This window comes from Sparus aurata, chromosome 12, assembly GCF_900880675.1.
Source record: "Sparus aurata chromosome 12, fSpaAur1.1, whole genome shotgun sequence".
Classification (NCBI taxonomy): Eukaryota; Metazoa; Chordata; class Actinopteri; order Spariformes; family Sparidae; genus Sparus; species Sparus aurata.
The window spans coordinates 13,831,107-13,857,682 of NC_044198.1; the positions used below are offsets into that span (position 1 = coordinate 13,831,107).

Below are 26,576 nucleotides of genomic sequence, written 5' to 3' on the forward strand. Positions count from 1 at the left end.
TCCTTTGAAAAGCAAATATCTCAGAAAAGTCGACCTTTAATAAGCTGAGATAAACAGAACAGAGCTGTGTGCAGCTATCGTTTATTTTCAAACAATCCCAAAATTGCCATATTCGGATGTAAAATAGCAGTGTTTCTTCTCTTCGGTTGATTTCACCCATAAATATTCAAATTTGGAGTCTTTAGAAACAAAAGAAAAAACACAGAAACAAAAACAAACGTCTCTTTTTTTAATTGCTTACAATCTGCACAAACTGCCTCGTGAAAGATGTGTGAGAGAGAGTCGAGGAGAGTGTGGTGATCCAGTGCTCGACTGCAGATGTCTGGTGTCTGTCTGTTTACAACATGGGAACACTCAGCTGCAGTAATGAAGGGACGGACAGATGTCCAACGCAAGATGCCACACATAAAACCACACCGCACGGAAAAATAAGACACACACACACACACACACACACACACACTAGAACACACCTTCACTAACCCACTCCTTTACTGTCGACTCAGCAATGCCACACCTATAGATGCTGTTGCCATGGTAACGCCATACCCTGCATGCCCCAGCTGGTGTTTCCCTGAGGAGAAAATGTATGTGTGTGTGTGTGTGTGTGTGTGTGTGATGGAGAGAGGTTAATGTGCCCCATGTGTGTTTTGCTCTGTCATGTGCAGTGGGGTGTACTGAAGAGGAAAACATGGCTGGTCTGGAGCAGTTATCACGGCGTCCCATTGTGTGTGTGATTGTGCGTGTTTGTGTGTGTGTGTGTATGAACCTTTTTACCGTGCCCTCATGGACAAAACAGTGAATCACAACTGCACTGTCAAAATCTGAACTCGGTCCAGATTAATTAGGATTTGATAGTACAGCCACAGCGATAACTGAGAACAAAGTTATGGTAGCACCTCAGTGTAAACACGCACTCCGCAGCCCACTCACTCGCTCTCTCTCGGGCCGTTTCACTATGCTCTCACGGTGACTCATGCTTCAAACTCACACCCGTTACGGCGTGTGGTGACCTGGGTTGCCGCCAACATGGCTGAGAGGATTCGAAACAAGTGCAATATTGAGCGGTCATGTTTGCAGCGCTCGGTCATGTTCGCCATGTCCCATCATTCATCACAGGAGCATGCACGAGGAAGAATTAAGACGTGGCATTAGCCTGATTTGGACGAATGGGTAATCTATGATATCTATGATCTATGGCATAACGGCGTGAGTGGCTAATTTACTATCACTGTGGCATTACGTACTTAGCTTTTTGTGTTAACAGGCCAAAGTGAAAATGGCACGAGTTAATCAACAACATCGGGTGTAAGGAGAGTGTCAAAGAAAGTGTATTGCCGGTTGTGTCATTACACTGTGACATCATAGGTGGGTGTGGTTACAGGCGCAACGGGCCCCGCGTTAAAACCACAACCAACTTCAGTCTCTCTTCATGATTGTGAAGAGCTGTTACCAGGCTCAGTAATGAACTCCATATGCAGTTTTCTTTCGTCAGATGACGCTTTGGCCCTCGAAGGTCTTTTGTCACACTCTCTAGTCCGCTGTCGGTACTCAGCACCTCATTAAAAGCCCCATGGTTTGCGTTACCAGTCCACGATGTCCACCAAAATACACTGCGTGCATCCTTGAGGCCATGGGAAAGAGGAAAGAATTTGAAGCAGAAATTGTTAAAGCAGCTACAAGGAACTTTCATTTATTGTTGATTCTGTCGGCTTGGGTCGTGTCTTAGGACCTTGATTTGTTTAGTGTGTGCATTCATTTTTGAAGCTGTTTTTAAAACACCATGATGTCATGCATCTATGTGTGGCTATGTAAGATAAATGAGCGCAACATGGTTAGTTCCTCAGCACAAAAAGTAATATTAACTTTATGACTTACCCGGCCCGCATCAGTCCGAATCTTATCATCCATCTCTTACATTAAGATGAATAACTACATAATCTACACAGAAATACAGTATATCTTCTTGCTGATAGTCTTGTTTGCTTGGGGGCATCAGTACTAAATTGCAGTAGGTTTAACATCCACCGCCGCTTACTAAAAGGCTGCTGTATTTATGCCTTTTTTGGTGCACTGCTACATTTCTCGCAGCCAACTGTCAATCAAATACTGTGAAATGCAGGGCTGTGTATTGCATCGCCCATGCTCACGACTGCCCTCGTGCCTAGGCACAAAACTGGGACCCGCTCATAATAACGTTGCTCTGCAGCACGACGAGTGGTCAAAAGCTGCGCGCGGTACCTTGGAAACAGACCATTTATCATTTCTTCATTAACCATACTGTCTTCAGGAGCTTTTGGTCAACAGTTCTTTTCTATTGATCACGCAAGGTCACACTACACTCTGGCCTATCAGGAGTGCTGCCAGTGTGTTTCTGTTTAGGTGCTGCTAACAGCGTGAGAGATTTGACAGCTTGCTCGTCATGTGATTGTCCCCGACAATGTCTCATATTCTGCATCACACAGCGACGGTTTCAAAATAATTCCAAGATAATAATAAGATAATAAGTGACCCTGACTGGCAGCCGAACCGACCCTGACATCTTCCCCGGCTGGCTAAAGCTCAGAGTAATCAAAGAGGACGGAGGGCTCTGCTGCCGGCCTTCCCCTCGTACTTCACTTCTCCCTCACCGCAGTGCAATTTATAGACAGCTCAAATGTACACACACACAGACACACAAACACACACACACGTCTGACTCATCATATAGCTTTCCTTTACCTCCCTGCTTCATTTTCCACCACTTTTTTTATCAGCTTTCTCCACCTAACATGCTGATTTCCTCGGCGCTTGTTAGCTTTCTGTGTTCTCTGTTTGAATATTTACTCTTCTTATCTTTGTCCTTCTTCGCTCGCCTCTTAAAAGGAGCCGAGCCGGAAGAGCCGGGAGAGTAATAAGCGGAGCGCGGCTGATCCGTCCGTCTCAACACTCACCCTTTTCTCTCTTAATATGTACTTTATTATCCATTACCTTTTCTCCTCCTCCGTTCCCTTTATTCCTCCCCTCGCAACTCTCCTCCATCCCTCCTCTTCCGAGTCAATCATCTTCTATCTCTCCGCTGCCAGTTCATCTCTCCCTCCCCGCTCTAACCTGCCAGCTCTCAACCACATATCATATCATTCCCCTCTCTGTGCACTTTCCCTCACCGATCCACTCAGCCGGGCTGTCAGCACGGGTGTGTAGCTGTTTGCGTGCCCGTGTGCGAGTGTGTGTTCGTGTAATACAACAGCAGGAGCATCAGCTTGTTCCATCAGCTCAACGGTGAGCGCGAGGGGGAGAGCAGTGATGCATTAGGAGGCAGAGGGGCTGAGATAAAAATGAAGTATACCAAAATTAAGAACTGCAGGCATCTAATCAGCCGTTCCAGAAGCGTATATGAATATTTTTTTTATCGAATAAAAAGTGTTATCGTGTGATTTTTTTTATTTGAAGTTCTAATTTGGTGATTTTGACAACCCAATCTGCTAAAGGGTGCATGTATGCATCGCAAGAAGCACATTTAACTGGGAATAGCTAAGGGAAGCTACAATATAGGCTAGTGTTAAGTTTATATGTTTTACTTTGCAGGGAATGTTTGACTTTGCTCTATTTATAGGACATTATCTAAATCTTTCATGGCTTCAGTTTGATCTTAAAGGCACAGCTCTTCCCCAAATCAAAAGTACTTATTGTCTCTCTTCCCTGTAGTGCTATTTATCCATCTAGACTGTTTTGGTGTGACTTGCTGAGGTTTGGAGATATCAGCTGTTAAGCTGTCTGCCCTCTCTCAAATCAAACGGAACTATATAGAACTGTTTCCATTATATTCAAGAGCAGGCAGACATCTCTGAGGCTGATATTTCACAACAAAATAATCTAGTCGGATGACTAGCACTACATGTATGGTATGATTACGGGTGAACTGTCCCTTTAAAGCCTCCAAATCGACTGGTCTTGTCTGTTTTTAGCCCCATTTCACTCACAGTAACGTGTTTCCTCTTTTTGTCTTTAATTGAAAGCAGAGCTGTTAGTGGCTATGACAACCAGGACCAGCTGGGACAGCTGAAAGACGCTCTGGGCAGTTTATTCACTGCGCCGGAAATACAAGTCCAACCTTTCATTTTGGCAGCTCATAGACGAGCTTGTGATTGGCGGGGGCAGAGGGCCGGGAGAATCATGAATGTCAGCTAACTGGAAAAAGGATTATTTTTAAAAACAGAACTCATTGTGACAAATACGTGTAATTATAGCGGGTTAAATCAGCGTCCGCTCACAATGACAAACACCGCTGGCCAGCACGGTCACAATACAACCGCTCACACACACACACACAGAAACACAATTACCCCCTAAGGGCTGTGCCACTCGCTGTCATTCTCTCCTCCATCCTCTGGGCTCAACCATTAATGGCTAATTTGCAGGCTTTTTGGGGTAAAAGGTCATCCCACTGATGGATGGAAGGTCTCAGGACTCATCAATACTAACCTCCCTCCGTTAACACACACTCTCAAAAAGGCACACACACACACACAGACTAAATTTAAAAATATATTGCTACGAATCAGTCGTACGCACAGATGCGTGCAAACACACACATCCAATCCTTACTTGCCATTAAACTGCATGCCAGTAAACATTACCATCCATACTGGTACCATCTATCCTCGCGGTGACAGGTGTGAAGGGAAAACCACAAGCCCACAATGCATTTCTCCGATGCAGTTAAACAGGAAGGGGACAAAAAAGGGAGGAAGCAGCAGTTGAAGGACAGGGATTGGAAATGAGATGTGGGGGTTGGTGAGGAGGAGGAAGAAGAGGAGGGCGTTTGTTGATGAAAAAATGAAAACAGAAATCTGGATCTCCCAACGAGCAATTTATGTGTCCTCTTCTTGTAGCTGGCGCGAGTGACAGGACAATACAGAGGGTCATTGTTGTGGTAATAAAGAAATAACAATCCAGTTTGGCCTTTTTTTAATTCTACTTTAAATTAAAAATATGAATTTAACGACATGTATTCCCTCAGTACTTCCTAAAACTTCTTCATAATGTGCTTGTAATACTTCTGCTATTACTAATTAACTTTAATAAAGGGCTGTGTGGTCTACGCTGCAGCTGTTGCCATGGATACACACGCATATGGTGACACAGCATCTAATTAATTAATCAATGACTGACAGCAGAGGATTAATCAGCTTTGCTGGCTTGAAACACAGACAAAAATGGTAGAATATAAACAAACGCTGACACTCTCAGACAAACACAACCACAGCTTTTGATGTTTGTTTTTTTGTTTTTTATCATTATACATACATTTTAGGATTAAACTAAAATCCGAAATCATTGCCCTGCAAATGGGACTCTCTGTATCTAGTGTAGGTGGGAAAACTACTACTGCTAGCTGCAGGGCTCCAGGGTGCGACCGTTTGGTCACAAATGCACCCAAAAAAGTGTGACTAAACATTTTTGTTTGATTTTGTTTTTGAAATGTACTGTTGAATGAGCCCATTTATTATTATTATCATTTATTCATGCGCACCAGTGCAACCACTTAGTCTGGAGCCCTGAACTATGTCCAAAATGTGCTCTATCTGTCTTGTCAATATAAAGCTAGAGTCAGCTGAACGCTAGCTTTGCATAGCGCGATTACTGGAAACAGGGGTGAAAAGCTTGGTAATGCGAACAATTCTACATATTGGATAAAAAGGACATTTTACAGCCACTAAAAATGGCAATCATATCATGCGCAGTCCATCTTACCTCAGTACTCAAGTTTTGACTGGACCCAAACAATAACACAATTACTTTCACTGCATAAACTGATAAAAATAGTGCCGTTACCGGGAGAGTCATGATGCAAACACTAATTTTAGATGGAAGGTCACAGCGGGGAAGTGTATCATAAACAAGTTTATCCGTAGCTTGGTCACGGTGACATCCTACTCCCTGCTGTGTCAGTACACGCACGCACGCACGCACGCACACACACACACACACACACACACACACACACACACACACACACACACACACACACACACACCACACACACACACACACACACAATTCTGCCTAGTCACAGTACAAACAATGACCTATTGACTGGCCTTGGAAAGTGGACACACAAACACACACGCAGGAAGAGACGATGATGATGTAGAGGTCAGACATGAAAATAGAGTCAAAAGAGAGGGAGGAAAAAAGAAGGAGGGAGAGACAAAAAGTTACAGAGGGAGACAGAAGGGGGGGAGAGAAGAGAGCGGTGACCGCACATGATGAGATGGAAATGAGGAGCGGTTTGATCCCATAGCCACGGATGCATATCAATCAGTTTTATCTCCCTATTACCAGCACGAGTACGCGCACACACACACACAACCTTCCTCGTCACCTCCGATCATGCAGACCGTCGGGAAAGAAGCACGCCCTAGAGCTGCGACGCCATTGGCCAGAAATGATGTCATCTCTTGCTGGAGGTAGAGCAGCGAGCTGAACAATTGGCTGGCAGAGGAAGACAGTGGGAGAGCACCGCTGAGGTATCACTTCCATTCATACACAGGCGGCGATGGAGCGCGCCTGTGCATTTATGTGCACGTGTATGTGTTTATGTGTGTGCGTGTGTTTGTGTGTGTGTGTGTGTGACCGCTCCCCACTGAGGCATACAGGCGGACCTATTAGGGCCTTGTCCATCATTCAGAGACACAGACAGTACCTGCTGGGATGCTCCCTTATGGACGCTCTTTCTGTCGCACGCACACACACACACACACACACGCACGCACGCACTCACACACACACATTGGAATTTCTTTCAAATGCACACTATCAGATATGCAAGTAATCAAGCATGCACACGCGCACACACAGCTGATGGGGGTTGGGAGGGTTGAGATGGGTGTTGTCTCCCTGTTGTTACCGGGCTGTTGTCATGGTGATGCAGATGGGAGCTTTTTACTGCTAGCTGGGACTTTGCAATAAACTACACACACACACACACACACTCTCTCTTTTCACTGATGCGTGCACGTGCGCACCTTTCAAGAGCAGCACTGCCCTTGCAGCTTTCAAGCAACAAACAAAAACAGGGAGGCAGAAAAGGGACTCGCATTCGGCGCGCGTGAGCGATGTGTGCGAGCGAAGGTGTGAGCGTAAACACTCCCAGGAGACACACTAGACACGTTCCTCTAAGAGATGCTCATGGGAAATTAGCCTGTGATAGCCTGTTACAAAGTGCTGCACGTTCACTCTCCTTCTTCTCTTTCTCCCTTTCCTCCTTACATGTTTTTACACTCCCCTCCCCCCTCCAACCATCCACACCTCCCCCCTCCTCCCCCCCTTTTTTTGTAGAGTATGATGTCACTCGCAGGTTTGTAATTGCCAGACTGGCTGTTGGGATCTCTTCCAAGACCTCACGTGTGAACACAAGATGCAAACCAGCCCCGAGTTCTCTTTTAAAAAACGCTGCAGTTGTGAGTTCGTATGAAAAATCCAGCCAGGCGCACTGTAGATAGATACAAATCCAGATATCCACAGACTGCGAGCCACTTTACCAACCATGATAATGCAATTTGAGATGTCCCGATACAGAAAATAATTGCCTTGCTGGAGGATGTTCTTTGCCTGTGCCTTGTCCATTACTCCTCTTCTATCCAGACGCTTACATACCGGAAACATAATAACTGATATCTACTGTTCAATCGTCTCTCCGTCACTCCAATCATTTTTGCTAAAACCCAGAGATTATGCGCATGCATGAGTTACATGTGTTCCAGCACACGATCCGAGTGTCCACGCTGCATGAATTCCGTCTTATTAGCAGAAGTGCAATCTAATTTGAATTGAACCACGGCCAACAAAGCTATCAAATTTCACTCAATTAAATCCATTTAATCTCTAATCAGTATCTGTATCTTGTACACATTAACAACCCAATCTGCCTCCTTAATAACTTAAAAAATGTTATCAGCACCTTCAGCAGAATGGCACTTTTATCTCCTCCATCTCTGCGAGGGAGCACTCGTGTTTAACTCGCAGCGCTGGAACAATCAGTCAACACAAGGGACAGCAAATTATTTAAGAACAAAATCATTTTACGTCTGACAAGGACAAACGCAAATGAACTGCAAATCATCCACCAAACACGGTCTCATACAATTTAAGGTGTTACATAGACCGCAATCATCTCAACAAAAGCTGAACAAATGTTGATCCCTCATGCAAAGGCTGCGGGCACGGACACAAATGTCGTGGAGAATGTAGAGGAATGCCCTGGATTCCTGGATTCTGTTCTTTTAACCAGATCCGAACCAAAAGGTAATTGAGGTTTATTTTGGGCCGACACCCATCCCACATCCAGTTTTCATAGAAATCTGTTCAGCACTTTTTTGTGTAATCCTGCTGACAAACCAACCAACCAACAGACAGAAATAAGTTCAAGCACATCCATTAATTATTCCCTGAGAAATTAAAAAAATTAAAAAATAAATATGTCCAACTGACCAACCAACCATCAGACATGGGTGAAAACGTCCTTGGCAAAGGGAAGAAATAAAAAAGATAAAAAAAATAATACTGTATTTTCAGATAAATCGATGGTGTAAAAAAGAGAAGACACACTTGTCGCCCCATTTGGTGGACTCACCATGCATACGTACCTGTGCAGGCATGTACACATACATGACTGACTATCTGGGTGTGTGTGTGTGTATGTATGAGAGACAGCACGAGTGCCAGCGAGTGTGTTCATTGCCATTCTCAGCTGCTCTCTGTAAATCACCCAGAGACGCTCTAACAGCCCCAGGTCTTTTCTTCAAGAAAAAAATGATGCATTAAAAACTCCTCTGAGGTCTGCGGCCCTCTGTAAGTCAAACACACTCTGCCCAGTGGGATTTATTAGAAATTAGAACAGAGAGAAACGGTGCCATGGAAAGCTGCAGAACCTTAACCTAAAGAAAAGGCAGCGTGCCTGTTAAAATGGACTGTGCGCTTGAATATTCAGCCCACAGAAATGCATAAATAAACTGAAAATAAAACTTGAGCGTAGAGCAGGATGAAACAGTTTCCACAATATTAACATGGAAATCTGTCATGATCATTTTTTGTTTTTGAGTAACCCGGTCATGATTCCTGGAAAGAGACATTGTTGTCTGCTTCCATTATATTTGACAGAAGGCATCAACACAGTTATATCTCCTAACTCAAACCCAAAACAATCAAGATCAAGTACTTTTGATTTTGGGGTGAACTGTCCCTTTAACCAAATCTTGCCTGTTTTAATGTCTGAGACGCTAAAACTTCCAGATTGCATCCATTATGTATCATTCCAAACCAGAAGGCCCCACTTTGTGTATCAAGTGATGGGCATTAGAAGCACCGGAGCACAACTCCCCCGCACTGGAACGGCTGTTTGTTTTCATTTGGGAGAACTGAGCCTCTGAAGCCGCAGCCGCCTGCGATCCAACAGCCCCGGCGTCCTCCGAGGTCAGGCGGGGTCAAAGATGAGGAGGGCAAACAATTGGCAACCTCCTGCTCCCAAATCCCATCACCATGCCACACACCCTCTCAGCTGCGGCGTTCCCAGCATATGTGAGCGTGGTGTATGTGTGTGTGTGGATCCACAGGCATGTGTGATTTCTTCAGCGGGAGAGACTTCAGAGGACTGCTTCACACACACACACACACACACACACACACACACACGCGCGCTCACACACACACGCACACTGTTCAGCCCTACGTGTCAGTTCTGAAGGTCTGCGTGTAAAAATAACAGACATTTGATTTCATTCATCTTCGAACGCAACGTCAGAGTTTGTGAATGAACGGAGCAGTTGGAGGAGTGAGACGTGAGAGAGAAAGATAAGAAAATAAGGAGCGGAGGGGAAGATTATTCACATTCTCGATCAATGGTGAGCAAAGTGGATGCAATACATAAACTGCGCTAATGGCCGCTGCGATAAACCCACGCTCATTGCGAAACTACACCTGTGCGTTCACAGTTATCGGTGACTCCTCTGCGGATATTTCTCTTCATTTAACTGCACTTTTCGGCATTCAAACCTCCATGCAAGCCCAGGGACAATCAGCCTACCATCATTAGGATCCCTGCGAGGCGACGGCCGCTGTTGTTTGGCATGTTTTACCCAGCTCACATAATCCACAGATTCAGACTAATCTGCCAAATCAAATAATGAAAAATCTGATTCTTCTGTAAGCAGCGCAGGGGAGAATTAAGCGGACTGTGATTGCAGGGATTGTTCCACTGAGGCGAAAAGCATGGAAAGATGAAAAAGCTGAATGTAAATATTCGCAAAGGCAATTACTTAAAGCTGTACTTCTTAAATGTTGAGAGAGAAGACGATAACACCGGGATGAAGGGCATTTTTATCTCTAACCTGCAGGCAGGTATTCTTTCAGTGTTCTTTCAGGACTCGATGGTAATGCACTGCCGCTGGATTGGTACTTGATCGTACTGAAATTCTGAAAGAATACTTTATGGGTTTATGGGCATTCTTATGGGTTTATGTGCTTATGTTATTCTCTTTTAAAGCTTTCCTCGATCACGTCTAGAGAGAGAGAAAGAGAGAGAGAGAGAGAGCAGATGATTACATGAAGCACTGAGCTGGAAACCTCAGTGATCCTGGCCTGCAGCTACAAGTCACGATACGAGGAGACCGCTTTCGTTCTTTTGCATTTTTCACTTGTTTGAATGTTGAAGCACATTATGCGCTTGAGTTTGCTGAACCACGCAGTGCCCCGAAGACACATTTTCTACTCGACAGCCTTGCCATATTTATTCAAATTACAGTATTTATACCTGTTTTATTAATGCCACCACCTGAATGCTCTTGGGTCTATAAACTGATCTCATTTGAATGTGTAGAATTAACCTCGCACAAGCGAACATTATTTGATATAAAGGCTCACTGGACCATATGTCAACACTGTCTGTTTAATCCACATTTTATCTTTTAAAAGAAATCCAAGTACTCTTTCTACCTCTTATACTAAGCTGCCTAATAGTGACCTGCAGTGGAAGGACCACTTAACTCTGAGTGTTCGCTCAACCTTCTCGGCCAAGACAGAGATTAAAAGGGAGCCCGAGCACAATGCATCAGAAGGACAAAGCACTACAGAAGAATGAGATAGCGGTGAACTCTTCAGCATGCCGTGAAAGCCAACTTAACACTTCCTGTAGCTGCCTCAGTAAAAGCCTTCAAGCAAACATGATATAGGCTTTGTTGCAATCTGGGCCTCGAGCCTCCAACACACAGAGGTGGGAAACACTGTTCTCGTTGCATTAGTGGTGTCCAGGAGGAACAAACCCAGAGGGAGATGCGCTCAAGGAGCCCGTCCTCACTAGAAATCACGGGTCATTTGGTAAAACACACTGACATCATCAGCTGTTTGATTCATGCCCCAAAATCACTTGCTCATTCATCAGCCGACCAATTTGCAGCCACACTTCCTCTCTCCACCTGAACCTTCTCTTTATGTCATATATTCATTGGTACTGTTGGTTTAAGAGGGAACTTTACATACAGGTATTGGATGGTAACGCACTAGTATTGGATCGCAACGCACTGGCATTGGACCGTAACACACTGGTGCTGAATGGTAATGAACTGGCATTGGATCGGTACTTGATCGTACTGAAATCGGAAATTGGATTGTGGAGGAAAACATTTTTACTTTTACTTGTGCAGTGTATGTCAGTTCTCTCTCACATTCCGAGGCAGGGGTTGCAGGATGTTACTGTAGCGCTGCAGAGCCTGTCAGGGAGGAGGCTGAGGTGGACAGTTGGGGCACAGAAAGGATAATATCTTTTTCACTGTGGCATCCCGTCTCCCTCAAGCAGTTGCAGAAATGTTTGTTTCTTTAAACCGTGACCACAAAATCTTTCCGCCACGAATAACCAAACCTCAACCACAGAGGTGACGGATTACTTGAATTTTTCTCTCCAAGGAGCTGTCACCAAAGCAAAAGAGAGGTCGCAACTGTCAAACCAGCTTGTATAAATTAGTTAATCTGAAGAATTAATGATTGATTATGCCATCTTAAACTAATCCTTCTCCCCAGCTAATACCAAAACTATAATGCTTCAACATGTCCACTATCAACCAGAAACTAGACTGTAAGATTTCGTTGCTGGGTATAATCCAGACATTACAACCGAAAAGAAGATCAGAAAACTGAGAAATGTGACTGAAGAACAAAGTCACAGGACGGGTTAGGGGCGCCGCAAACACATGGTCATACACACATGAAAAACACAGATATGTGGCTGTCACATACAAACACACATGCAGGATTGTTCCTCATTACTGCCAAAAACATCACAGAGCTCTAATGAGGATACAGACTCTGGAACAAGGCAATTTAAGCACACACACACACACACACACACACACACACACACGCATGCACAGCTGCCCTTCACACTATGAGCCTGAGGGTGTGACAGGCAGGCACGCCAGAAGAGGATTTGTGGTGAAAAGCTTTGGGGAGGAGGGCGAGAGGGAGAGAGAGATAGGAGGAGTGGAGAAGAGGGGATTACATGGTGAATATTTCAATACTAAAACACACCAATTGGCTTGGGCTCCGATAGCCTGGACAGACAAACACACACACACACACACACACACACACACATACATAAAGGCATTAGCAGGGCCATATCTCCTACAGCTAGCTTAGCACTGACGTGCGTTGATGGGTAAAGCTAATACGAAACCGCAGTTGCCCCTCTGGGGGATGTGACGGACAAGCTGATTGCTGGTTAACCTGCTGTGACCAACTGAGTGGACCAAAACCAACCGAGCTCTCCCCCACTTCCAATTCAAGAAAATGTAAAGACCATCAGACATCAGTGAGAGTAGATCCAGCAACAAAACAATATTTTGTTCCTGTGAAGCTAATAATCTCAAAGTGCAGACTGTGTAGAGGTACACTGTATAGATGAGGCACTATAGAAAGAACATGTCACCAATGGTATCAGTTCAGTCTCTGTTATTAAACCGCGACCTGCTCTGAGGAATAGAAAGATGGCAGGACGCACAGGAGGGACATCAGTCCAATAAAGCTTGCCGGTTGTAATATGTATGATATATTTGCTGCTGGATTCCTTGCTGAAATCATCCGGCGTTTAATAACTGGAGCTCTCTGGAGTTGATGATCTGACCTCTTTCTATCTCTACGGCTCAATATCTTCAGCTTTTACGCTTTTAAAAAATGTGGGAATTTATCTGTGTTTATTGTCAATCAACAACAACAATCAATGATTCAAAACCTCAGGCAAAGCTCTGATGGTATAGACACCGAAAGCCTGTGTTTTTACTCACTCAGATCGACTCTGGTGCTTAATCAGCACCTCATTTGCATTTACTCCCCGCATGTCTCTTCAGGTTCTATAACTAGAAGATCCTCTGAGCCTTGCTGTCACAGGAGTCCCTCGTTTACTGTGAAATAAAGTGATCGGGACGTCTCTGCGGCAGGAAGCACAACAACGCTGGGGTGCACAAGGTGAGAATTCCCTGGTAATTTTCATTTTCGGTGATCAAAATGAAATGCAGAAATCGACAATTTTTATATTCTATCGATGCCTCTCTCCTCTGTTGTCTGTTTGTGCCGGAGTTTGACACACTCGGAGGGACTTCATGGTGCATTCAGGTGCATGTCTTAACTTCTGAAAATCTACAAAAATCGCTTAGCACGGCAAAGGATCTGTGCGCCCACAGAGACGTCGTGATGCGTTCAAGTGGACCACATAAAAAATGTAAATGACAGTTGTCAGGGTATAATAGTCTGGGGCTAACCATAGCATAGCCGTCGGTGCTGTAGAACTTGAGAAATTGAAAATTTAACCTAATCATGACTTTAAAATTGAAAGTCAAATTGAACAGTGGATTTGGAGAATAGCAACACCCTTTGATTTTATAGCCATATACTGTCTTATTCCACAGTGTGAGCACGAGGGACTAAAATCAGGCGGATTGCATCCAAAATGTTGCATTACTGCCAACATCAGGGTTTAAAATAAGTTTAAATAAGTAATAAGTTTGACATTTTTTTTACTACTCTAAATATTAGTTTAAAAAAAAAGAAAAAGACAAGAAAGTTCTTCCCAACAGCTCATCCCACTCTCTGATAGCTATCCAACTCAATCTGTGCTCTGGGAGGGAATCCTCTTTCAACAGCCCTTTCACTTTCTTTCCAGTGATTTCCACCATTTCCTTACAATGTATAAAAATGTTGTGCACTGAATCTCTAGGATTTGTTTCCTCAAGCAGAAACTTGGTTAGCAGGGCACGGCACTGGAAGGCAGAGAGGTGCCATGTTGCGAGGTTGGAGGTCGACAAGCAATGTTCCAGATACAGCCGGGCTGCGGGAACGCTAAAGGACAGAGGGGCCGGCTGCTGGCTGGCATGACGGCCACCGCATGCTGGTCGGGTCAGCAGGGAATGAGGCTACAGAGTTGAGTGGAGAGGGGAGAGAGGGAGGGAGGGGGAGGAAGGAGGTGGAAGGAGGGGGAAAAGTGGCTCGCAGAAAAAAAAGGATTAACTTCAAAAACAATCAAATTGAAGCGGGGGGTCTGTTCTGTATGTTTGTGTGTCCATGCATATGTGTGTGTGGCTTTTCCTAGCGGCTCACGGGGGCTTTTACCGCTGCAGGAGTCCAGCGGACAGTTACATTGTCCCAGTTACAGAGATACGCTGGAAGCACTGGGTCGAATGCAGACACAATGGTTAAGCTGGATGTGTGTCTATGTGTGTGTGTGTGTGTGTGTGTGTGTGTGTGTGTGTGTGTGTGTGTGTGTGTGTGTGTGTGTGTGTGAGCTCATAGTTAGCATACTGCAGTCTAGACCAGGGGATCAAGTGTAATCTCTGTCCACTGATACAGCTGATGAGCTGAGGTCACACATCGCGGTCGCTGTATCAACATCATCTCTGTGTCACTGCAGTTTCAGACATTTGACCCATTTTGCAGCGATTATGGTTGCTTTACAATCATATCTGTTGTTTGTTTTTTTTTTGAGTGCAGAAAGAGAAAACTTATTTTTTGTAGCGAAAGCAGTTTTTCCTTCTGTGGTCGGTGACCACTAACGACCTGCGTGAACAAGACGGTCTGCAGTCATTAGTGGTGCAGGGAAAGCAAAGAGATTCACTGTGAGTAATTACTCTCACAGCACTGTGAAAAACACATATTTTTAAATGTCTATTTTAGTTTGCATGGGGGGAAAGTGTTACTGATAAATACCAGCCAGATGTTGTCCTCTGGGTTTATCGTGAAGTATCTGGGATACGTCTTTATAATCTTATCTTATCAGGGACAAATGACAGATCATTAAGGATTAACGCTGAGCGGCAAATTCTAAGAAAACACGGCTTCAGTGCGGGGCAGTGACAGAGTGGCTGTTAAAAAATGTGGCTTATTCAGAGCCCAAACGATATTGGATTTTTGGTGCTGATAACAGTTTGAGGGAGGAAAAATTAGGATATCCATATATGAACGCGATACACACACATTTTGCAACAATCCCTCAAATGTGGCTATCAAACACATGGACAAAGGTAAATAACAGAGGCAGATTGCTGTCTAATGTCTGACTAACCTCACCTTTCTTGCTTATCATGTGCATTAGTGCGATATCTTCCTTCTCCATGCCCCAGTTGAAATTGGCGTGAATCTAAACTGCTTGCAAACTACAACTGCGATGGGCTGATATCTTTCCTGGTTCGGCTGGTTCCTTGATAAAGCAGTTGGCTTTTGGCGGAAAAGGGATGGGATATGTGTCGTGTCTGACGTTACAGACTTTTCTATTCAAATGGCTTTGAACGCACAATTTGCAACTCCTGCCGCTAAGTGGTTCTCTGTCAAAACAAAAGATGTTTGCATGTGATTCTGCTCTGATGCTCTGTGGAGAACTCAGAGATTAAACGTCTGGGATTAATAAATGGGTTAATCTTCACTCCTGTTTATCAACCTGACTGCAGCAGCAATCCAAATTTCCCTGGGTTTGAACATTGTCGGAAACATCTGGGATAATGTAAGTACACGACTCAAAACATAAAACAAGTCGTTGTTTTTAGACATTTTTATGCAGAACTAACACATACTATATCTGTAAGTGGTTTGTCTCCTCTCTATAATGTCTCTGATGTCAGTCAATCCGTCGGGTTCCACGCTCGCCCGGATGGATATTCACTGGTTCCCCCATAGATTTCACAGCATCACACACAGGCCTGGCGGGATCAACGGCAATTGTTGTCAGATCAACAGCGACTAAATCACAAGTTGCAGGTATATAAGAGAAAAGCAATACCGGTTTAAATACCCCCCCCGGAGGCACACAAAAAAGCATCATCGTGACATTGAACGCTCAGAACAAGTAATGATTAAAGCATCAGTTCTCTGTTTGGGTTACGTGACACAGTATTGTGCTTGATGGGCTATGTTTAATTAGAATGGATTCGAGGGGGGATCAATATTAGTCTGCAGACGAAATCACACTGTTTGTAAACAACCCCAAGTTGCGGGGAATTAAGTCATTTATTTTATTTACAAAAGAAATGCTCCCACTTAACTCTAACCATTCAGCAACTGCTAATTAATTTACCCCCCCGCCTGCCTGCTCACACACACACGCACACACACACACACACACACACACACACACACACACACACACACACATTCAGCTACCACAACCACCACTACACAGGAGCCCCATGACAGATTCAATTAAAACAACTTGAAGCACTTCACTCGACACAAAAGCAGATGCCTCGAAAAAAACACCGAAAAAGAGAGCCAAGACTCATTCATTCTGCCCGCGTCTCACAGTGATGAAAAACTGAGTTGAGAACAACAAAACAACCCTAATGGCGCCGACCGTCCCGGTCAGTCGTCACACTGGACGAGGTGGGACACGCCGGCACCCGACGTCAGGATTACCGTCCTGAAACACGGCTGAACCACGCTTACAAACACGACTCTGTGGCTTTAGAGTAAAGAACATAATTATAACAACAGAGTCAGCTGCAACCAACGTGGCAGGGGGAAGGGAAGAGGAGAGAAGAGAAGAGGAGAGAAGAGAAGAGAAGAGAAGAGAAGAGAAGAGAAGAGAAGAGAAGAGAAGAGAAGAGAAGAGAAGAGAAGAGAAGAGAAGAGAAGAGAAGAGAAGCTTCTACATGACTACAACCACTTTAGTCCAGCACTGTAACATAGCCCCAGGCATTAATATCTTTTGGTTACTCATAGTACTATTTCCCATTATCTCATCTATTAACCACCCCCATGTATACTCTTCTTTTATCATTTCTTTCTTTCTTATCACTCAGCTCCCACTAGGAAGTCTCATTTTGGGTCATATTCTACAAACTTAAAGGTGCACTGTGTGGTTTTGGGTAAAAAATATTTCTCTTCATTGACTTGACATTGATTTCCTATGCCTATACTAAATACATATACTAAATAAACACACTCTCTTCGACTGATTAAATGTAACCAACAAACTGACCTTAAAGGACAACACAGTTTCATACTGTTTTTTTTTTGTTTTTTTTTTACTTTTTTTACTGGGTACCATATTTTCCACTGAGAACAAATTCTGAGTTTGAATTTCTTTCTCCAAAACTGCATAGTGCCCCTTTAAAACAAAACTCGATGTTGCTGCTTCCTGAAAAGTTGGCATATTCAAAACAGAAGCATCAAGGATCAGAACACAACAGACACAGAAACACACCGACACACACACGAAATACACCGTGGGTGTCATTTTTGTACCCGGGAATAAGGTCAGATATTAGGTTTCGAGCAGGAAGCCAGAATTAGACAAAAGTAAAACTGACACCGTACGCTTCTCTCGACTGTACCCTTCACACACTCCTCTCCCTCATACACAAGCCACAAACACACACACACACACACACACACACAAACAAGCAATTTCTCTTTTCCCCTCTCCTCCCTCACCGTTTCCCTCTATCTCTCTCTCCGGTTCCAAGCAGTCCATCTGACACCCAAGTACTGTACAGCATCTATGATATCATCAGTCTGCCAGCTATGGAGCAGAGCGGGCTGACATTAACCGGCTGCCGGGACAGAGAGAGGACCCGACAGTGAGGCGCACACGGGACGAAACATGCAAACACACACACACGTGCATGGAAAAAAATGCGCCAAATGTAAAGGAAAACTTGGTGGATGGTGTGCGAGATCAGGACACACACATGCCTGGCGATGACACAAAAAACACTCTGTCACACACCGGGAAGCACAGGTTCTAACACACACACACGCGCAAGGATGCTCACTCACCTGCACCTGCATGAAAGATCCCCGGTAGAAGCAGCACGCTGCAGCCGACAGGGCACTCCACAGACTACACCTCTCCGTCATGGTGGGCACACACCTTCCTCTGCTCCCCTTTTTCCTAAAAACCTCCTCTTCCTCTACTTCACCTCACTCCCCTTTTCCTCTCCTGTCCTCTTCTTCCTCTCCACCCCACCCCAGGGTGTCCGATCAGAAACCCCCCTGGTCCCTGGGCTAAGCTTGTCCCACCCCTGCCAGCCTCCTTTGCCTGGCTAACAGCCCCTCAACATAGTGGCACCACTACACTGCGAGCTACACAGCTAACACACCACAGCTATAGCTTGCAAGCAGCTGCTGGTGACCACATCAGCTACTAGCCTACGAGCGAGCCGCTAACAGCTGGTCCTGATAACAGCGAGTGATATTACTGCTCCTGACATCCCGGCTCCTTCTGCCCCGCACCGGCTTCTTGTCGCTTCTGCTCTCGCTGCTCTCTCTCCCTCTCACTGTACTTGCTGCGCTTCACGCGGCTGCTAGGGATTACCTCATTGCTTGCTGATGAAAGGAGTGTGGGTGGGGGGAGGGCGGACCAGAGGGAGGGAGGGAGGGAGAGAGAGGGAGGGTTGGTGGGTGAGGTGGGAGGGATGGATGGAGGGAGGGAGGGAGGTGACGGGGGGGTGAACGCTAGCAGGGACAGGCAGAGAGGAGAAGTGCTGTCGAATTGCAGGCAGAAAAAAAAAAAAACCCCACCCACCCTCCTCCTCCTCCTCCTCCTCCTCCTCCCGACGACCCCCGCCTCAGCGCTGAGACAATGCTGACACGGGGGCGAGGGGGAGGAGGAGGGGGAGGAGGGGGGGACGGCGAGGGATGATGGAGGGAGTAAAACACGGGGGAAAGTGAGAAAAGATGGGTGGAGGGATAATTAAAAGATGAGATGATGAATGAAGAAGATGCTGGTGGAAGGAAGAGTGAGGAGGAGGAGGAGGAGGAGGAGGAGGAGGAGGAGGGGGAGGAGTGCAGCCTCCCAAAGGAATCTAACCTTTCTTTTGCCATGAAAGGAACCCAACAGGGGTCCCCTTACACACACACACACACACACACACACACACATACACACAGGCTTGAATGCAAATTCACACCTTTTATTCCACCTACAAGTCGACACACACACACACACACACACACACACACACACACCACCACATATTACTAGAGGTAGCTGCAGAGCTTTTGGGTTCCTGTGGTTGAATAATGGTGATAGAAATGTTATCCTTCTGTGTGTGCGTGTGTGTGTGCATGCGCGCGTGTGTGTGCGTGTAGCCGAATATAATGATGTGTCTCTAAAAAACCACACAGACTGCAGCTAGACAGCTCATTATAAGCTGAAACACACAGGCAGGTGTTTCAAGGATAACACGGCGTGATATGCACCGGCCCATTTCACACACACACACACACACGCGCGCACACATACAGGGGAAAAAACACACACACGCACACATACCGGCAGGCAGGGAGATGTCAGGAGGGGTGGGGCTCTGTCTCCAGAGGGCCAGAGTGAGTGACATCATTGAGGACGCTTCACCATAGCAACACTGCAAGGAGCCTTGACAGCATCCAAAATTCTGACACTGCATTTAGCCGGGTCTGCACCACTGCGGGGAGGTGTAACGTAAGAGGGAAGACATAGCCAGGGAAGGAGAGGAAATATGTAACACCTCAGGTCACACAAAATACCACATCTCTCCTTTTTTCTTATTCTGTCTCTGCGGCACACAAACGTCAGATGATGCAAGTAATCACTTTGCTAATCTGCCTCTCGAATGCATGCTAGTGGGTCAAGGGCGGAGGGAGAAAAAGGGCCGCTAGATAAGGCGCCACAAGACACAGGATGGATTCATTAACTGCAGCATCTCCTCTTAATGTAATCTCAAACCATCCAGCGTTGGATTAGACAGATTACACAGCGGGGACACAAATAATCTCATAAGAGGGGCCCTGTGCTTTCCTTCCCTCAATCCTCTGTAATGCCACGCCATAACAATCACAACGTACAGCGTGTTACATCTGGCCGCTGCGCCACACACACACACACAACCTAAAATGCATGCTGGGGGGGGAAACATGTGACAATATGATGGATGCAGAGTTTAAAGTATATATGTGGGGGCGAGAGCAACGAGCATGGCATTAAAATTGGCAATATTAGAGGGGCAAATCCCACTCGGACAGGTCATAATGAAAATGTATCGCTGTGTAAGGTGCATTAGCTTGAAGCCATTCCACAAAATGATTTTTTTTTCTAAAGAATATAAGTTCTTATTTTATACCTTCAACTATTTTGATTTGTATAAGTGAAACAAGAGGAGCCCCGTCCCCTCGCTGTTTTGAAGCGGCGCTCTCGCTCGTGTTTCCACGTGTCATCCCGCATCCTCAGATGAGTTACGTCAAACAGATATCAAAAGGCTGCTGCGGCGGGGAGCTGCGACGACAAAGCGAGGCAACACAATCACCCCGAACTGAGTCACGACGTCTTCTTTGAAAATACTCGATACAGAGAAAAAAAAATAAAAAATGTTGCGCTGTGCACTATGATATAACACTCCAGGGTTGATATCCTGGTGCAACAGCAGCTCTCTATTTTTACTCCTCTTTCCCTTCCATCTTTTACTCTGAGCCTGAGAAGAACTATGTCTTGATACATGCATGTGATGATTTCCACTGCAAGCTGTCTTGAAGGCATCTACTGCCCTCTAACTTCTGTTTCCAATCTTCACATACTTTCATAGATGAGCAGATCCATGTCATGTGAACAAACCTTCCTTGGGTGACTATTGAAACAAGAAACGTGGCGGTTCAGACGCTTGTTCACGTCTAAAGGGTGTTTTAAAGATGAGGGGGAGAAAAAAGGATTGCATTTTAGATTATAAGACTGTGACTGCAGTTAAATAGATTGCTGTATTATTATTTTCTGGCTAGATCACCAACCCTTGCTATCATAAATATGATTATATATAATAGTATGACCAGATTATTATTATCCATATTGCAACCAACCCAACAGTCCACAGATATGGTCATACTGTCTGTCAGCGTGACAAACACAGACATAAACAGACTTCATTATGGGGATATACTGTATATCTGGCGGTGTATCATAATGCACACCTTCACTGCTCCGTATCATTTCATATGCTTGGATGTAATAGACTGAACTCTCCACAGGTTAAAAGAAAAATGGTCTTGGACTTTTTGCTATTTTGTGCCTTTGGGAAGACTAAAGAGGCTCATACGTCAGTGTCTTGTGCACTTCATTACCCTTATTGCCTCTCTTGCTCTTTTTCTTTCTATTGCCTCGGCCTCACTTTGTTTCCACACTTGCTCCCCTTTAAATTCTTTCACATCCTCTGTCAGAAAATGTGCATACGGGGTACTCTCCCCTCCGTTTTCTTCACTTTCTTCACCCACTGCTTTTCCTCTATTACTACTACTGTTATCCATTCTTTGAACCGATCCTCGGCATTCCCTAAACTCCCTCTACGCTCTATCGAATCAGCCTCTCTCCAACCTTTCTTATCGCCGCGCTCCTCCCCTCATCTCTCCCTCTCCCGCCTTATCCAGACCTCTCATCACCAACCTCCTCCTCGCTCTGATCCCCTGTCTTTACCTCCCGTCTCTCCTCTGTCCTTCCCTTCTCCTCCACGGCCGTCCCTCCACATTCCCCTTTCCTTCCCAGACCTCTATCTCTACATCTCCTCCCCTGCTTGGAGGCGGTCTCCGGTTAAATATTAATTAGTGAGCCCCATCCCGCAGGCTGATAGGGAGCACAATGGAGAATCCCTGCATGTGCCTGCGAGCATCCCACTAATGAAAGGAGTGTGTGTGTGTGTGTGTGTGTGTGTGCGAGAGAGAGAGAGACACACGGAGAACGAGTGTAAGGGAGTAAAACGTGTGTTTGTGCATGTGTGTGTGAGAGATGAAAAGAGACACAGAGGGAAGATTAGATGAACACACATATCTTTATGTGTGTCTATGTGTGCACACGTGCGCGTCTAAAAACAAAGGCCGGGCTCCGCTGGGGGTTAGGACGGTACAGCTAATGATCTGTGTGTGCGCGTGTGTGTGTGTGTGTTTGATTGTCATCAGTGTGTGTGTTTTCACAGGATGGACCCCATTCACCGACTGCTTAATCCGTATCGAACCAGCAGATATGTGTTTCAAAGCCCGTTTGAAGCCATCGGCCTGCAATAATGATGCAGCGAGATGAAGAGGACTGCTGGAAGAGCTGCGACTTTGTCCACACAGACGTGTTAAAAAAAAAAAAAAAAAAAAGATTAATTTAGGTGTGAAATAGCGCAATTAAAAATCAGCTGTCCTGCTTTAATCGTATCAAAATGAGTTAACCTGAGACGAGTGTGTTGCTGGAGCAACTAGACTCGTCTCCGGCGTGAGGAAAGCAGTGTGTAATACTGTTTCAGAGCGATCAATGTGTCATTATTCTCTACCCCGGGTATTTCTTCGTGGCAGGAGCGTGTCGACCTTGAAGACGGTGGACAAAATGATTGAAATACCTGAGAATATAATAGCTCTGCCTTGAATATCAGAGCCTTTTCTCTCTCTGACACTCAAAGGGATTGTGTTTTGTGAGGCTGCAGTTTGCGTCTTTCAGTGCGGTGGTCACTGGTCCTCTTTGTTGATGCAGCTTTCCTGTATTTCACATGCAATATTAGGAGTTTTGAGACTCCTCTCTTTACCGTATCACATATCATTTCAGTTTTTTATGACTTTGGCACCAAGACTCCAGGCACTGTGCTGTAAATCATCACTACAAAGACAGCTATACAATGAGTCATATTAAGCTGAAAACCAATTAGCAAAGTGTGCTTGCTGATAGTCAGCATTTTGAGTCACACGAAAGCTTCAGGGATGACAATATCGTACAGTCCACTACTTCGATTCAAACTACACAACTGTCGGACACATTTGGTAGATGATGATGGAGCCCAGAGGATAATTCCTTCTGACTTTGGTAATCCTCTAGCACCTTCCTCTACAGTAGAAGTATTCAAAGTCTGCAAAGTGTCATTTGGGAACTTGTTTCAGTGGAAAATTTGCACAAAGGAGGAGAACCCTGGCAGTGAAATGGCTAAAACTCTCGCAAATGAACAGGTAACAGCCTCTAACTTGTTTGTGCTTGCACTGTTGTATCTAGTATCTAACAAGTGGAATGTGGATACTGCTTAGGAAGTGGAGACCTTCATTCATCATGAATCTTCCATGTTGTGGGGCCTAAAGAGCATGCGCACTAGAGACTTTTGCCGAAAAAAGGCAGCTAACTTCCAGTTTAGCATCCGACTAACTTCAAAAGTGAATGTAGGTCTTTGTGGCTCTTCTAGACTTTTCATATTTGATCGGACCCAATGGCTTAAGTCATGATTTTGTGGGATGCTGCTTTCAGAGTATAGCCATCCATTCATCCATCCATCCATCCAAACATTCATCTTCTTCCAATTATCCGGGGCCGGGTTGCAGGGGCAGCTGTCTGAGCAGGGACACCCAGACTTCCCTCTCCCTGGACACTTCCTCTAGCTCTTCTGGGAGGATCCCAAGGTGTTCGCCACCTCAACTGGCTCCACTCGATGTGGAGGAGCAGTGGCTCTACTCCGAGCTCATCCCGGGTGACAGAACTCCTCACCCTATCTCTAAGGGAGCGCCCCGCCACCCTGTGGAGGAAACTGTATCCGGGATCTTATTCTTTCGTTCATGACCCAAAGTTCATGACCATAGGTGAGGGTAGGAACGTAGATTGACCGGTAAATCGAGAGCTCCGCCTTTCGGCTCAGCTCTTTCTTCACCACGACAGACCAATACAACGACCGCATTACTGCGGCCGCTGCACCAATCCGCCTGTCAATCTCGTGCTCCATCCTTCCCTCACTCGTGAACAAGACCCCAAGATACTTAAACTCGTCCACTTGAGGCAGGAGCTCTCCCCCAACCCGGAGGGAGCAAGCCACCTTTTATCCGGTCGAGAACCATGGCCTTGGACTTGGAGGTGCTGATTCTCATCCCAGCTGCTTCACACTCGGCTGCAAACCGCCCCAGGACATGCTGGAGGTCAGGTTGAAGACAACATCATCTGCGAAAAGCAGAGATGAGATCCAGCGGCTCCCGAACCAGAACCCCTCCGGCCTGTGGCTGTGCCTAGAAATTCTGTCCATCAAAATAATGAATAGAACCGGGCAGCCCTGCCGGAGTCCAACATGCACTAGGAACAGGTCTGACTTTCTGTGAACCAAGCTCCTGCTCCGGACGTACAGTATAAGCTTCTGGGGGAAATGTGTTTTGGGCCCTGGTGCATCAGGTGACATTGTAATGACACAGTTTGGCCATTACAAAAATGGTCTTCAAAGCCTGTTTGTGGGAGCTCTGTAACATAAGCGACCAGGGTAAAGGTAGCCTCACTGGCCAATTTCAGGGCACCAGCTGCTTGCTCTGTGGAGACAGGGGATTTTGAAAACACTAACAAGCAGATAGAAAAAGGGAGGAGAATGCTGACTGAAACCCCCTAGTTTATACCCAAAGACTAATGAGTAAATGTTTTTATAATAATATGCTAAACTAAGATGGTAGACATTACCAGCTACCATTGTCATTATTAGCTCAAATTGCTGGTGAAAAAAGATTTATGTGTAGCAACGGAAGACTCTATCCACTATGTAGGGTCAAATCTAAGTCATATTTTACAGATGACTATGTGCAGTTAAAAGATGCATTGTCATATCTGGGGCCTTTTCTTTTGGTGACCTAATCAATCTTATTCACGTAACAATCCAGGATGGAAAACAGCCCTCCAGTTTACACTCTGTATGAACTTTGTGTGTGTCTGTGCCAGTGAAGGAACAGTAACCGTCGACTTTCCAGGGGTGTGTGACCGAGGGCCTGACAGTTTACACCCCCTCTCATTTACAGAGGCGCCACAATAATTCAATCTACTGTAATAGGCACACACACACAGACACACGAACATGCGCCCACGGGGCACTGCCTTGATTTAATCAGGCAGCGCACAGACACATCCCAATTTTTGGGAAATTCAAACCATTCGCATAATCAAACATGCAATAACGCACAGACACACAGCTGAGCCCCTTCACACACACACACACACACACACTGATTTTTGTGTCATGTGCCAGATATACGTTAATAAACCTTATATGAACCAACCCCCTCCTGCCTCTCCTGTCAAAGCGGCACCAAACCACTTAATGAGACAGGAGACAAAGCAGGGCCGGGCTGCAAGCGAAAAACAAACACACACATTCACTAGAACAAGCAGCCACACACACTCAAACTGAGACATTAGCTGCTTAATAAAACAGCGTGGTCAGGCCTGTTTTTTTTTTTTTTGTTTGTTTTTTTTAACCAACCCAAACCCTTAAAAAAAAACTGTTTTTTTTTACATCTTTCACTACAAGTCACGAAAAAAACCCCACAGCAGATATTGCTTGACCAGGCGTGCGTCCACGTGAAATATTAATCATGACGGATATTTTATTAAAAGTCTGAAAGATGAATATATTCCCCTCAAAGCCTTGTGCTTTTTTTTTTTTCCTCACTGATCGCTTATTTTCTTTGAGCATATTTGGATCCTCTCAGTTTGTTTCTCGTAGTCTCCTTCTCATTTTCATATATATTTTGGATAACACGTCTTTGAGTCAGAAAGTGTACACGTGTCTGAGCTGCACACGTGACACACCAGGGGGTGGTGGGGGGTGTAGGGGTGTAGAGTCACTGGCCTGGTCTCTCTACCATTATAACAGGGAACACTGAGGCCTGCTCCTGATTTAAACATCAGCTGTCATAAATGTTTCAGAGAAATGGAAGGCGATGGAGGGATTGCTGGCTGCTTTCAGTGGGTGGGTGGGGCAGTGGGTGGTGATGGGAGGGGCTGTTGTGGCGAGAGAGGGAAACATGTTTGGGTGACAAAACACGGGGGAGGTTTGAAGAAAAGCAGACAGTTGGTGTTTAAAAACGACAGTAGCAGTTATAGGGGGCAACCTGTAGTGCAAGTAATACAGAACCATGCCGGTAAATTATAAGAGCAGTGATCGCAACGCTCAATTCGGACTAATCACTCACAAATTGATTGACAGGCCTTTTCAACACAGCTGAGTTTCTACACAGTGTTTTTATGGCGGAGGCGGGTCACCTCGCCCGAAATAAAGACCACATCACTAACTTCATAAAAATTTCATACACATTTTGTGAAATAATGCATAAAC

The 26,576-nt window shown here is 45.3% G+C and overlaps 1 protein-coding gene across 2 annotated transcripts in view; it reads right to left on the bottom strand.

The window, feature by feature from the left end:
• The window catches only part of sh2d3ca (SH2 domain containing 3Ca), a 64,981-nt gene that overhangs the window by 25,421 nt on the left and 12,984 nt on the right, over positions 1-26,576 (bottom strand). The window contains exon 1 of one of the 2 annotated variants that reach the window (XM_030435997.1): positions 18,295-18,866. The exons of the other annotated variant lie outside the window; for it this stretch is intronic. Within the exon in view, the coding sequence (XP_030291857.1) occupies positions 18,295-18,375 (81 nt within the window). The 5' untranslated portion in view covers positions 18,376-18,866. Of the gene's footprint in view, positions 1-18,294; positions 18,867-26,576 lie in introns of those variants that run through there. 2 annotated transcript variants of the gene reach the window in all.